This window comes from Aquila chrysaetos, chromosome 4, assembly GCF_900496995.4.
Source record: "Aquila chrysaetos chrysaetos chromosome 4, bAquChr1.4, whole genome shotgun sequence".
NCBI lineage: Eukaryota > Metazoa > Chordata > Aves > Accipitriformes > Accipitridae > Aquila > Aquila chrysaetos.
Window position 1 is genome coordinate 38,279,448 of NC_044007.1, and position 13,323 is coordinate 38,292,770.

The window sequence follows — 13,323 nt, forward strand, 5'->3', positions numbered from 1 at the left end:
AAGGCTTGCTTCTTCTCCCACATAAATCACTGTTACTTTAAGGGTGGGGAGGAAGAGAACAGCACAAGACAAACTTCAGTCTTGTATTTTGTTTTTATTGTAGAACTATGCCTAATAAGCTTTTTATTTAACACACTTTCAAGAACACCAAAACGCTTTATAAGACTTATTTATTAAAACTGGTTTAAGTTAGTTTTAATGGATCAGACAGGCTAAGTACCATGTTAAAGAACATAGATTCAGCTACAGATGCATTTTAGTGTGAAACAATTTTAAAAGTTCACAAAATTTTAAGAAGGCAAGTAGATTTGAGGTTTGGCTTTTTTTTTTTTTTAAGCACACAATTTTGTGATGTGCATAAAAAAAATAGAAGTACCATTTTACCTTTAGAGAACAAATATAGTATTGTTTTGAGACAAAATATTTGGTACTTGGACATACTGAGAACCAAATAGAGGAGGGGATTGTGCTAAATAAAACCAGTGTCCTTTCCTAATGTAACAGAAGAGATCAGCTTTCAATAATTAGTTATTTTAAAGTGCTTTCTATTCTTTCCCAGAAAAGAACACCACTATGACCACAAACCCCATACTATTTGTTCTATTGGAAAACTATTCTACCTTAAAGACTTTGTTTTGAAATTTTTTCCACTTGACATGAGGAAGTATATACAAAATGCTCCTTTCTTCCAAAAAGGAAAGGAAGTACATATTTCAGGTTCATAGGACATTAAATATTCATTTGTTGGAAAAAAAATTATAATCTGACTGCACACTGCAGACTACAGCAATATTCTGTTAAGACTCTTTTTTCCTGTGGGAAACTGGCAGTTTCACAGGTTGTACAGATAATCTAATTAAACAAAGCATATGTATTAAAGATATTTACTCAACACTAAAGCCAAACATAGAGCTTTACCATTTTACCAGTTCAAGCAACATAGAAAGCTGCACAGATTTATTTTAAACTGATTAGGTATAGTTTTAAACCGAAAGAATGCAGTTTACCCCCCAAATCAATTCACACACAGAAGCGCTATCCTCCAGATTTCACTGGAGCTGACTCTAGCATATCACCATCTCTCATTCATCACTCTCCCACTGACAGAGGTTAACAAACCTTCAGTTCTTCTGAGAGAACAGTTTAAGTGCAAGCTTATTCATTTCCTTTCGGCAGGTCAGCTTGGTTATCCCAAACCACCTAAGCAAGCTGATTAAGCTACTTGGTTAACATGCTTAAAATAAGTTCTGGAGTACACACATGAACTGCTCTAACAAAAGGATGCAGACAGTTACTTACTCCCTGCAATGTAGTAGCAAGTGACAGCAGAGTTCTCAAACAGTACAGCCACCAGCAAAACAAACACCTGCCCACCTGCCCTACAGCAACAGTTTACACTGTAATCTGCACCCCTTGAATTAAGACCAGTTAATTGCCTGCAAGTTCATTTGTAGATCAGTTTTCAGAAAACAAAAACATTTTTATACTGTTCATCAGTCTGTAGATTTTTCCTGTAGGAATGAACAGCCATATTAAAGTTTATTTATTATACTTAAGAGCACTGAACAGGTAAAATACATTTTTTGGTTAAAAGCACTCAATTTGCAATTTTGTATTTGACATCTCATGTCTTTTAAATAGTCCTTATAAAATAGAAATGAAAATACTTACTGGTTGCATAGCTCTGGCTGTCTAACTAGATTTTGAATGAATTCATTTAGTCCTGCTCTTCTCTGTTTAATAAAATCTGAAAGAAAAAAAAAAAGAAAGAGATTTATTAGAATGATCAGTCAGCTTGTGAAAAAGACTTATTTTCAAATTTAGGGTTTTTTAGGACTTAAACAGCAGTTAAAGAGACTGGTTCACGACTGGTTCAGAACAGGATTGGTTCTACCTATGAAAATCACAAGCGTAAAATATTCAAGTGAGGTGAGAGAACAAATTTCAGTTTCTCTGCAACACTACTTGAAAATGTAGAAAGCCAGGTGGATTAAAAGTGCACTGAAGTGTTTCAAGAACAGTGTGTAACCACAGTGGACTAACCTGTGCAATCTTCATTGCACAAGTGAGCCCTTCAGGACCTGATTCCACTCAAAAAAAACCAAACCACAGGCAAAACTTGACATCAGTTGCACAAGTCAAGTTTTTACATGAACAGTCCCACCGAGCAGCATATTTCCATAATATATGTATGGCAGTGCGAAAGTTGCACAATTCATCCTGCCAGCAGGCACGCAGATATAACCATTAAAGATAACTAAATAAAATGCTTTCCTTTTTGTTCTGGACATCATCTCTAACACACACACAAAAAAAAAAATCCTCAGAATCTTCACCCTCATCCAAAGCTTAAGACATGTAACTTTTCTTTAGCAATATGGAAAGATACACAAGGGATTTCAAACAGAGAGCTCTAACATGAAATAAAGTGTAAAACAGAATAATCTTGTTTTCGTCACTTATATCAACAATAATTTTAAGGAAAAAGAATATTTAACTTGTGTATTAACTTTTAAGCCATTCCAAGGACTCTGTCACATATAGATTACTGACAACTATTAAAATTTTAAATTCAAATTAAATTTCAATTAAAAGCTGTATTTTAAATATTAAGAAGAAAGTTCACATTTTTTCAGGGGTATAATCCCTAAACCCTTGTTAGTGTACTTAATAATCCCAAATTACTGACATCAAACAGGAAGGTAAATTTGCATAAAGATGTTACAGTAGTCAACAACATCAGCAGTATTAGTATTGTGGTGGCACAATGCCATCAACAACTCTAAGGCCACAGAGCTATCCATGCTGTTGAAGATAAAACACCTGCATCATGTCAGCTCAAATGTATTCTGTAATTTTCTAGTTCTGTATTCTGACTGGTTCTACGATTTCCCTCTGCCCCATTTTTGAAGTTAAAACATGATTAATTTTGAAATAACCTAAGTGACAATAAAAATGAGCATTTAGTTGACAATGTATGTTATGACAGTATTTTTGGTAGATTTTGGGAAAAAGGGTATGGAAGTTTCACTCTACTGCACTCAAATGCAATAGTACAATGCCACATACCTAAGCATGGATTGACGGAAGTAAAATACCTTTTCAACATTGGTAAAACATGCAACTTATTTCAGAAGCCAGCAGAACCACTACATCAAAGCTTCAATATATCAGTGTTAAGATAAAGAATTATTTAAATGAGCATTATGGCTCCATCTCCACCCTGCCCCCCAGCAAGAAACATCTTGAGAGCTATGTAGTTTCTCATGCTTCAACGATTTCAGCACAGTTCACGGAAATTTAAAACAAGTCTGAGGACTTTGTTTTACATATACAGTTCTAATAAAAGTTTTAGTTGGGTTTTTTTCCATCCATTTAAACTCCAGTTTCCTAAATCTGACTCCCAAGAAATCCACCTGTACATTTCGCTGTACAGCAGACCAGACTGCATAACATTACTAGGTCTTCAGCCAGCTCTGAAAACCCCCAGGTCAGAGAAAAGGAAAGAAACCAAACCAAACCAAGACGACCCTGTAGACACAATACATGCAGAAAGCAATCATCTACATCTTCATCAGAAGAGGACATCAGAACTTGGATACTCGCATTTGATCATTTTAATAAAAAATAGAAGGGAGTTTCACGTCAGGAATGTGATGATTAACTATAACTGCCAAAAATTAATTTGTTTGAAAGAACTCCAAAAAACCCAAACCAACACATCCCAAGAGTTCAACACCTTTAGATCCATTTGTTCTTCAGCAAAGGAGAAAATTAAATGCTTGAAACAGTTGCAGGAGGAGGTGAAACTACAAACACAGCCTGATCACATCAGCAAGCCAGGGGAGGGTGGGAAGTTCCCAATGACCGTGAGGAAACCCCTTAAGTAAAAATGGCCTGAATGAAGGGTATAAAGACACAGACCAAAGGCCTGGCCTTCCCATTTGCCTTTATTTATTCATCAGTGGTGCCACCTAGGTTAATTCAGTGCACTTTACAAGAGATTTTTCATTAGTATTTTGATGTGGACAGAGCAAGCTTAATTGGGACCTATCACTGCTAACTGGATCACATTATGTTCACATCAGACAGGCTTCTGCAAGTGCAACAACAACAGGAAGAGGTTCATTTTCATCTAAAGTGTACAAGGAAGCACATTTAGATACAGAGTTCAAAAGCCTTCAAAAGATAAATCCTTTAGTTATTTCATTTGGGGGGGGTGGGTGGGGAGTCACACAAAGGAAGTGTAAAATTTACTAGGTGTACATTTAGAAGAGTCTGAGTTTTGGCTTTTACTTTTATAGAAGAGAGATTACACCTGACAGTTCAGAGTCTCTCACAATCCTGAACATGGGAGGGTTGGGAAGAAGTATAGGCTTCAGTGCAAGAGAGGCACTGGGCCACTAAGCAATACTTTGCTCATCATCACAAGGTAGAATACCTACCTACGCTAGTTCCTGTTCTTGACTGAAGCATGACTAAACTTTCATTTAGTCACTGTTTTGAGGACTGGTATAAAACTCATCCAAGATAGCTTCTTGTAGGCTGGAATAGATCAATTTTCATATAAAGAAACTGACAAAATGAGTAACAAGATAATAACTTACCAGGATCAAAATTGTCTCCAAATATTCTTTTAGCTGGAATCTTGAGGTTCATGGTGGGAAATTGCTTCTTTAGCTGAAAACAAAACACATACAATGGGATTGTGCTTAGACAAAGTACCCAGAAATAATTGCATTTTTTTTGTTTTCTGGCGAACAGTTTGAACATCTGATTATTAGTAATTCTGCTCCTCTCTGCAATCTTCTCTACTCATACACTTGGGGAAAAAAAAACAAACCCAAAAGAATCTGTACTCAGCTTGTTTGCACCAGTCATACCCTCTCAAATTCAAAGGCCATCTCACTTCAGAAAGCTATGGACTATTGTAGCTATCTTCTGCAATATTGCCAAAATGATTTTCCACTTGCCCCAGATTAAAAAACATAGGCTACAATTTCAATGCTGGTTTTATTCTCCTCTTTACTTCCTTCCCCCATCAATTCTCTCTCTCTCTTGGGTTTGTTTTTTTCTTGCTTGCTTGCATAGGGGTGTATGCATGAGGTTTAAGATGGCCTGGGGATACAAGCCTCTGGGTTTTGCCCAAACAACATTCTTAAAGCTTTAGAAACCACAGGTGGTCTACCCCAAGGTCAAAATTATAAACAGATGAACACCCTGTTTTATGATGCTGCATTTGATAATTTGATTATATTCTACACTTGATAAACTGACCAGCTCATAAACAACAGCACTGAATTTATAAAAAAAACCTGACACAAGCCAAGCCTTGATTACATTTGCTTCATCTTCAAGTGCTCCAGAAAAGCAGTCTTACTCTCATCCTCTTTAAGAGAGTAGTTTCCTAATACAGTAGCTGGTAATTTTTCTTTCCTTAGAAATATCAGTATCTCTTCCAGTTAGCAGCGTAAGTTCTTCTTGGTGTACAACACTACATGAATTACACTGAATAGAAACTGGACTAAACGTGCTCCTGGTTATGCTTCCCCAGGACCTCCACCTTTACACACATTAGAAAGACCAGTGTTGGACAAACTTCAGCAGAGCAATGCTAATCTGAATGGCAAGGAAATGTGGCAAAAGAACAGGATCACCAATACTCACTCTGCAGGTATCAAAAAGGGGATACTTTTTCACATAGCTTGCAAGTCTATCCCAAGATGCAGGCAAAGCATAGCATGGTGTACCCAGGCTGACTTCAGCTCAGACCATCTAAGACAGCTCCAAGCTCACTCTCTGCATTTGTATACCACTGCCACATATAAATCCATGTACAGTGAGGCAGAAGGGAGAAAAGCCTGACTACTTCACATAGGGGCAATGGAAGGGAAATGGAGGCACAGATATGCAGCTGGTAATCTTTCCTTATGGGGATCACAGAGCAATTATTTCTTCTTTCGTTAAAGCAAAAACTGTGGGCTCTAAACATGAAGTACTGGAGAAAAGCATGGATACAAGACACATAATAGACTGCACATCCGAGCAAGTATTTGCCCCACTTGCCCACTATGTGAAAAGGGCAAAATCCTCTTCCAGCAACAAACTCAAGAAATCTATACTTAAGTTGCTGAATAGGCCTATTTCATTTGGACCACTGCCACAAAATCTGGCTAGGAAACTGCAGGTAGGAACTGCTATGGCTGACTCACCAGAAAGTTTGTATTAAGAAACAAGGATTTGTTCATTGCTTTCAGTACTTCAAAGTAAAACACTTATTTTAACACTTACCTATCTAGATGTTTTAAGTTTTGCAGTGATTTTTACCATCACGAACAAATGCACATTTCAGATGTTTTGACGACCAGTAAATTTGAAGTTTCTCTCATTACACTAGGATCCCAAGCAACGATTAAAAAAAGTGACAAATAAGTGGATTTTGAATTTGAAATTCAAGCAAACCAAAGCTTAAAAAACCCATCCTGTCATTTTCTTTAAACAGGCTCCTATGGCTATTGACTGTTGACTCAAACTCCTCAAGAGGGAATTAACTCAAATCATAACACTGCAAGCAAGTGTTACTCTGTGCTATTCTGGCATGATTTCGTAGCTTGCCTTTTGCTTACCGTGTTGTAAAGTTTATCAAACTCTGCATACCGTCTGAAGACAAACCATTCATTTCTGCCAACTGAGACCAACACTTTGTAAACCTGTAGCAACAAAGACAAAGTTATTGCCAACAGCAAAGTTTAATAAAACCTCCTAGGTTTTATTAAAAACTACTAAAAACTACTACTAAAATCTTGTAGTGGAAATAAGGGCAGGCTGTTAAATGTATTGTGTAAATGTACTTGTTGAGCTATGTATTTCTTACAGCTAAGTCACATAGACAGCAACACAAATGATTAAAAGAACAATTAGAAGAGTCTGGCATTTTACAGAAAATTTTTTTTAAATACCAGGTAAGCAAAAACTAACACCAAAGCTGATTTAATGAAGTTTCATAAATTAGTTCATAGCCAACAAGAACACCTGGCCATCAGACAGTAGTCTATAAAAATTTGCTATGAAATTTAACAACTCGATAATCCATAATGAAGACTAATATTAAGGAAGTAAAGCATTTAAACACTGAAGATTGACTTCATGAAAACCTGAAGAGAAAGCACATATGGAAGGGAGTTACAAAGATAACTGTTCCTTGCAACATCTTGAATACATATTATAGTCAGGATCCTGGCAGATGACACAATTGTTCAGGGGAGAAAAAAAAATGCTGCTGTGGCTGAAATACATCACTGGTTACATAATACACAGCATTGGGATCAAGGGAGGCGTAGCTGGAGCCTGCTGCCCAGTTCTGGCCATTCAAATCCCATGGCAGCAGAAGACTCCAGTAACTAGACAGATTGTTGATCCCTGGCTTCATAAATCTGGTTGACAGCTGTCCAGCAGGCTTCTCCTGTCTCTCCTGCAACTAGTTGACCCCACTTCACCTTCTTGTACTTCCAGAAGGAGGCTGGCTATTCCTTCAGGGGAGAGGATGGGCACAGCAAGGAAATAAGTGCAGGAGGCTGCTAACTCCTGATGTAGAAAACTGGACCAATGCCCCAGTGTCCCTCTGTCCTGCAACAGCAACTTCCCTCCTTTTAACTCCCTCAGTGGAAGTGGCAGCCACCACCATCAGTTCCTTAGCGTGAGATCTGCATTCATGCTATGTTAACTGCTCAAATAAGCTCTCAGTCTTCTTTAGTGAACACAGGAGGCTGTAGAGAAGCATCCAGTAGGATGCTCATGAGACTATTCTTAGAAAATTAGCTTTCCCTTATACTGCTAAACAAGCATTAGAATAAAACCTAGCTACAGACCTTCTAGAGCCCCCCTAGACTGTAAACAGCAAAAGCTTCAGCTGCAAAGACTTAAGTACTGTTCTCCTGAACTAGGTATCTTATACAGCAATGAATTCACTCCCCATGAATGCATGGCAGATCAATGCCAACAAGCTTAAGAAGCAGGCCATGGACGACAACTTAAATTAGCAGGACAAAATGCATAGACTGCAAAGTGCAGAGGCAAGCATAACTTAGGATTCAAAATGACAATTTACCTCCTTGGCAACCTCGAAGTTAAAACAGTTTTGCTCTCGCAGTAGCTAGCTGCAGAACAATGACACAGTCAACATTTTTTACGTGAGACAGCATAAAAACCCATATGAGGTCATCCTGTTCACACCATCACCAAAGCTCTTGCATACCCAACAAAGGAGAAACTGCAAGTTCAACAGTTATGGAAGCACTGACAGGTAAGAACACATATGATATCTATAAAGAAATTTGTAAAACCCAAAAACATAACATGTCTTTGTGCTGTATTGCTAGTCTCAGCTACACCTATGTAATAATTTAGACAGATGTGCAATGCCTGTCTCTAGAAAGGTGGGGAAAGGAATCTAGCCTTACTTAGATAATAACCTTTTTAAATCGAATTACTCTAAATCTAAACCAAAACTAGTAGCTGACAAAAGGAAGACTAGAAAAAACGTGGGCACTCTCTGGAAGGAAATGGGAGACCTGGTTACCCAAGATGTAGAGAAGGCTGAGGTACTCCATGACCTTTTTGCCTCAGTCTTCACTCGCAAGTGCTCCAGCCACACTGCTCAAGTCACAGAAGGCAAAGGCAGGGACTGGGAAAATGAAGAACTGCCCACTGTAGGAGAAGATCAGGTTCAAGACCATCTAAGGAACCTGAAGGTGCACAAGTCCACAGGTCCTGAGGGAACCAGCAGATGAAGTGCTTAAGCCACTATCCATCACGTTTAAGAAGTCGTAGCAGACCGGGGAAGTTCCCACTGACTGGAAAAGGGGAAACATAACCCCCATTTTTAAAAAGGGAAAAAAGGAAGACCCGGGGAACTACAGGCCAGTCAGCCTCACCTCTGTGCTCAGCAAGATCATGGAGCAGATCCTCCTGGAAACTATGCTAAGGCACATGGAAAATAAGGAGGTGACTGGTGACAGCCAACATGGCTTCATTAAGGGCAAATTGTGCCTGACAAACATGGTGGCCTTCTACAACAGGGTTACAGTGTTGGTGGATAAGGGAAGAGCAACAAATGTCATCTGCCTGTACTTGTGCAAAGCAGCTGACACTGTCCTGCAAAACACCCTTGTCTCTAAATTGGAGAGACATGGATTTGACAGATGAACGACTCGGTGGCTAAGGAATTGGCTGGATGGTTGCACTCAAAGAGCTGGGGTCAACGGCTCGATGTCCAAGCGGAGACCAGTGACGAGTGGTTTTCCTCAGGGGTCAGTATTAGGGCCAGCGCTGTTTAACATCTTTGCTGGCGACACGGACAGTGGGATTGAGCGCACCCTCAGCAAGTTTGCCAATGACACCAAGCTGTGTGGCACGGTCAACATGCTGGAGGGAAGGGGTGCCATCCAGAGGGACCTTGACAGGCTTGAGAGGTGGGCCTGTGCAAACTGCATCAAGTTCAACAAGGCCAAGTGCAAGGTCCTGCACATGGGTTGCAGCAATCCCAAGCACAAACACAGGCTGGGCAGAGGATGGATTGAGAGCAGTCCTGCAGAGAAGGACATGGGGGCATTGGTTGACCAGAAGCTCAACATGACTTGGCAATGCACACTTGCAGCCTAGAAAGCCAACCGTATCCTGGGCTGCAAGGAAAGAAACCTAACCAGCAGGTCGAGGGAAGTGATTCTGCCCCTTTGCTCTCATGAGACCCTACCTGGAGTACTGCATTCAGCTGTGGGGCCCCCAACATAAGGAGGACATGGACCTGTTGGAGCAGGTCCAGAGGAGGGCCACAAAAATGATCAGAGGGCTGGAACACCTCTCATACGAAGACAGGCTGAAAGAGTTGGGGTTGTTCAGCCTGGAGAAGAGAAGGCTCCAGGAAGACCTTATAGCAGCCTTCCAGTAACTAAAGGGGGCCTACAAGAAAGTCGGAGAGGGACTTTGACAGGACAAGGGGTAATGGCTTTAAACTGAAAGAGGGGAGATTTAGATTGGATGTAAGGAAGAAGTTCTTCACTGTGAGGGTGGTGAGGCACTGGAACAGGTCGCCCAGAGAGGTTGAGGATGTCCCAACCCTGGAAGTGTTCCAAGGCCAGGTTGGATGGGGCTTTGAGCAACCTGGTCTAGTGGAAGGTGTCCCTTGCCCATGACAGCGGGGTTGGAACTAGATGATCTTTAAGGTCCCTTCCAACTCAAACCATTCTATGATTCTATGATGAAAACTCCTACAACATAGGTAAGATGCATCCACACCTTGTAACATGTGGATAAATAACACAAAGCTTTGAGAAAGGAAAAAGGAAGAAAAAGAAACAGAATTCCTGAAAACATCACCATCACAATCATCACCATAAACTATCTTCCCAGATACAGACAGGATAGGGCCCAGCTATTTCTGGATGTGATAAATTTCTTCACAAAAGTCACTGAAATTAAAAGGCTTCAACTCTGGTTTGGTAGCTCATGCTCCTGGATTAAACATTCAATTTGTATTAAACAAAGATAAGTAAAAAGGTAGGCTGTTTTCCAATTTCAAGAGAGCAACCATTGAGAAAGTAAGGAAACTATTTATTAAGTGTCAACAAAATAAAAAAAACAACTCCACAATTTCCACAGGGCTGGGGATTAGTATTATACGTCACAGGTCTGAGACAAGGTTTCCAAATTTAATCAGACAAACAGCACCCTTGAAAGAGATTTCTTAATAAGCCTGTATATGATGGGGGTGTGAAGGGAGAAAAGAACAGGTCAGAAGAGAAAATTAAGCCTCAGACATTAAACAGCATAGGGATAAAAGTGAGAAATCCAAAACAAAGCTATTTGGCAAAACAGGCAAAAGAATGGCTCACTATACGTAAGGACAGAATAGAAATTAATATAGCCTAGATATGGTCCAAAACAAGCAAGTATTTTGCTATTTTTATGAAGAAAGTGAATGCTCAATCTTCAGAAAAAGGGAGGACAGAGAACTAGAGTGGATATACATACAGGCTGGTTACCATGAATTCAGTGGAAGCAAAAAAACTTCCCTACCAAAATGCCTGAAAAATTCAAACACAAAATTATTTATCAAGAAAAAAAATATTGGTAATAAAATACTGCATACATTTGATATATTAACAAAAACAAATCAAATATTCAATAAAAGGTTATGAAAATGCTCAGGAGGTATAAAGATTTCATTTCCAAAGACAAAACTGAAAAGTTTGACTTATCAGAATGAGGACTGCACAGATACATGATTATTTTTAAAAATGCTTCATCAGGGCAAGTGTGAGGGGAAAAAGAAAAGCTAGTAAAAGCTAAGTTGCACATAGTCATCTTGTTTCCATGCCAGCATTAAGTGAGCCACTCTAAGGTTTGAGCTGGAATTCAGTTTCTATTCAGACCAGCAAGATTCTAGAGTAGTCTCAGCAGCAGTAGTGATATATGCTGTAAGTGACAGGAAGGTGCAGATTATACAAAACAGTCACCTGAAGTCTTTCCTAGCCTTTATCATTTTAACCTTTCCTTTCACCCCAAGGTTCTTACTGCTGTTTATGGAAATGGCACTAATACTGCCATCAGAAATAGACAGCTGTAACTACCACAGGTTTGTTAAGAACTGCTTCTCCCTACACCCCTCTCTTGCTCCCCTCCAAAAGCAGTACTGACAGGCTCCAGTCATTACAACACAGCTACAGAAGAGGAGACAGAATAAAAGCACTGACAGACACATGCTGGAATTCCAGTTCCTACCATGAAGTTTAGTGTGACCCTCACTTCTGTTATCAAATCCTAAAATAAATGCAATAATGCTCAAAAGCTTGGTTGTGAAAAGCAGTTCTTGTCAAGCTGCTAATTATTTCCTGATGCAGAAAGCAGAAGCTACCAAGACAAAAGTGTACCTCCACACAGCGCAAGCTGGGTTACATTCCTTCTTCCCCCTGCTCAACCCCCAATTTCTGAAGTTTCCTACACTCTTGCTTGTACAGCTTTCTAAAGGGCACACCCAAAGAAAGTGCCTTTAACTTGCTAAGGTTGTCACACAGATCTTTAGGTAAAATTACCTGGAAATCACAACACCAGTATGTAACACAAATGTACCACACTGGCACATTTTAACAGCAGAACTGCCAGCACCAAGGCAATAAAACAAACCTGTTTTGCTGACGTTTAGATTTTCAGGAAGTTTTTCCTGCTCATTTGAGTTTCACATGCATGCAGCAGTTTAAAGTATTAGTAAAGTTCTCTTTTGCTTGTTCCCTTTACCAGCACATTCCTTCCCCAAATTACATCATGATACACTTGTAGAATCAAACAGCATTGTTGTTCTCCGAGGAAGAGAGGTGAAGAGGAAAGGCAGATATGTAATTCAAATCTGTGTTTTGTTGTACTCTTCAGAGAGCAACTCAGTCTAAGGGTGTTTGCATTCCACATATGAAAAGTGACTAATTCACTCCAAAAAAAACCCAACAAACAAACAAAAAAAACCCCAAAAAACAAAATAAAAAAACCCCCCAGCAGCTTAGAGGAAGTTGCACAAGACCAATGAAATAGTTTGAGCTTTTTAAAGGAAGTATTATGATGCTGACTTTATACCCTAGCATACAAATAAGCAAAACAAAAATCCATGCCACACTATTTTTCAGTATGCAATGCAAAGAGTTTCCCCCCAGAATTGTAAGACTATTTCTAGAAAGCAAGTCAAATTGGGAAGCCAAAAAAGGAAGGGAGAGGGGAATGACAAGGAGTGGTAATGGGAACAGGACAGAAAAAAACTCATAGGCATTAGAATCAGAAAATAGGAAGGGAGGCAGAAAAAAGGTCTTTCAGAAATTTGATGGTTTGTATTATTTTTTCTTTTACACAAAAAATTGTAAAAGTATAATAGGATATCTCTGAAAAAAATGGCCATTAAAAAAAACAAAACAAAACAAAAAAACCCAACCAAAACCAAACCCACACTTTACTCCTTTACAAAATAAATGTTTTTATGAAAAGTCATGTAGGATGACAAATCTTCATCTGATTCAGTATCAAAACATTATCCCTACATTTGGACACTAAAGTATTTTATATGAAAAAATGCTGCTATTTGGGGTAAAAATACCAGAAAATTGTAAAGCCAAATCGTTTTTGCAGAAAGCAACACAGTTAAACACTGTAAAACATTCACAACTTCTCACACTGGACTATGGCCAGTACTCACAAGAGCAAGTGAACAGATTTCCATAAACCTGTTGAAAATAATACCAAGCTTACTAGTAAGAAAAAGAAAGTAGCAGTTCTAGGCACTAATAG

General features: G+C 39.1%; 1 protein-coding gene across 12 annotated transcripts in view; it reads right to left on the bottom strand.

The window, feature by feature from the left end:
- The window catches only part of LOC115340635 (serine/threonine-protein kinase Sgk3), a 64,819-nt gene that overhangs the window by 18,810 nt on the left and 32,686 nt on the right, over positions 1-13,323 (bottom strand). For 11 of the 12 annotated variants that reach the window (XM_030012537.2, XM_030012536.2, XM_030012528.2 and 8 more), the window contains 3 exons: positions 6,627-6,710; positions 4,608-4,680; positions 1,672-1,747 (listed from right to left, as the gene is read on the bottom strand). In XM_030012537.2, coding sequence (XP_029868397.1) covers positions 1,672-1,747; positions 4,608-4,680; positions 6,627-6,710 — 233 coding nt within the window. Of the gene's footprint in view, positions 1-1,671; positions 1,748-4,445; positions 4,681-6,626; positions 6,711-13,323 lie in introns of those variants that run through there. The other variant, XM_041123213.1, reaches the window with a different exon arrangement.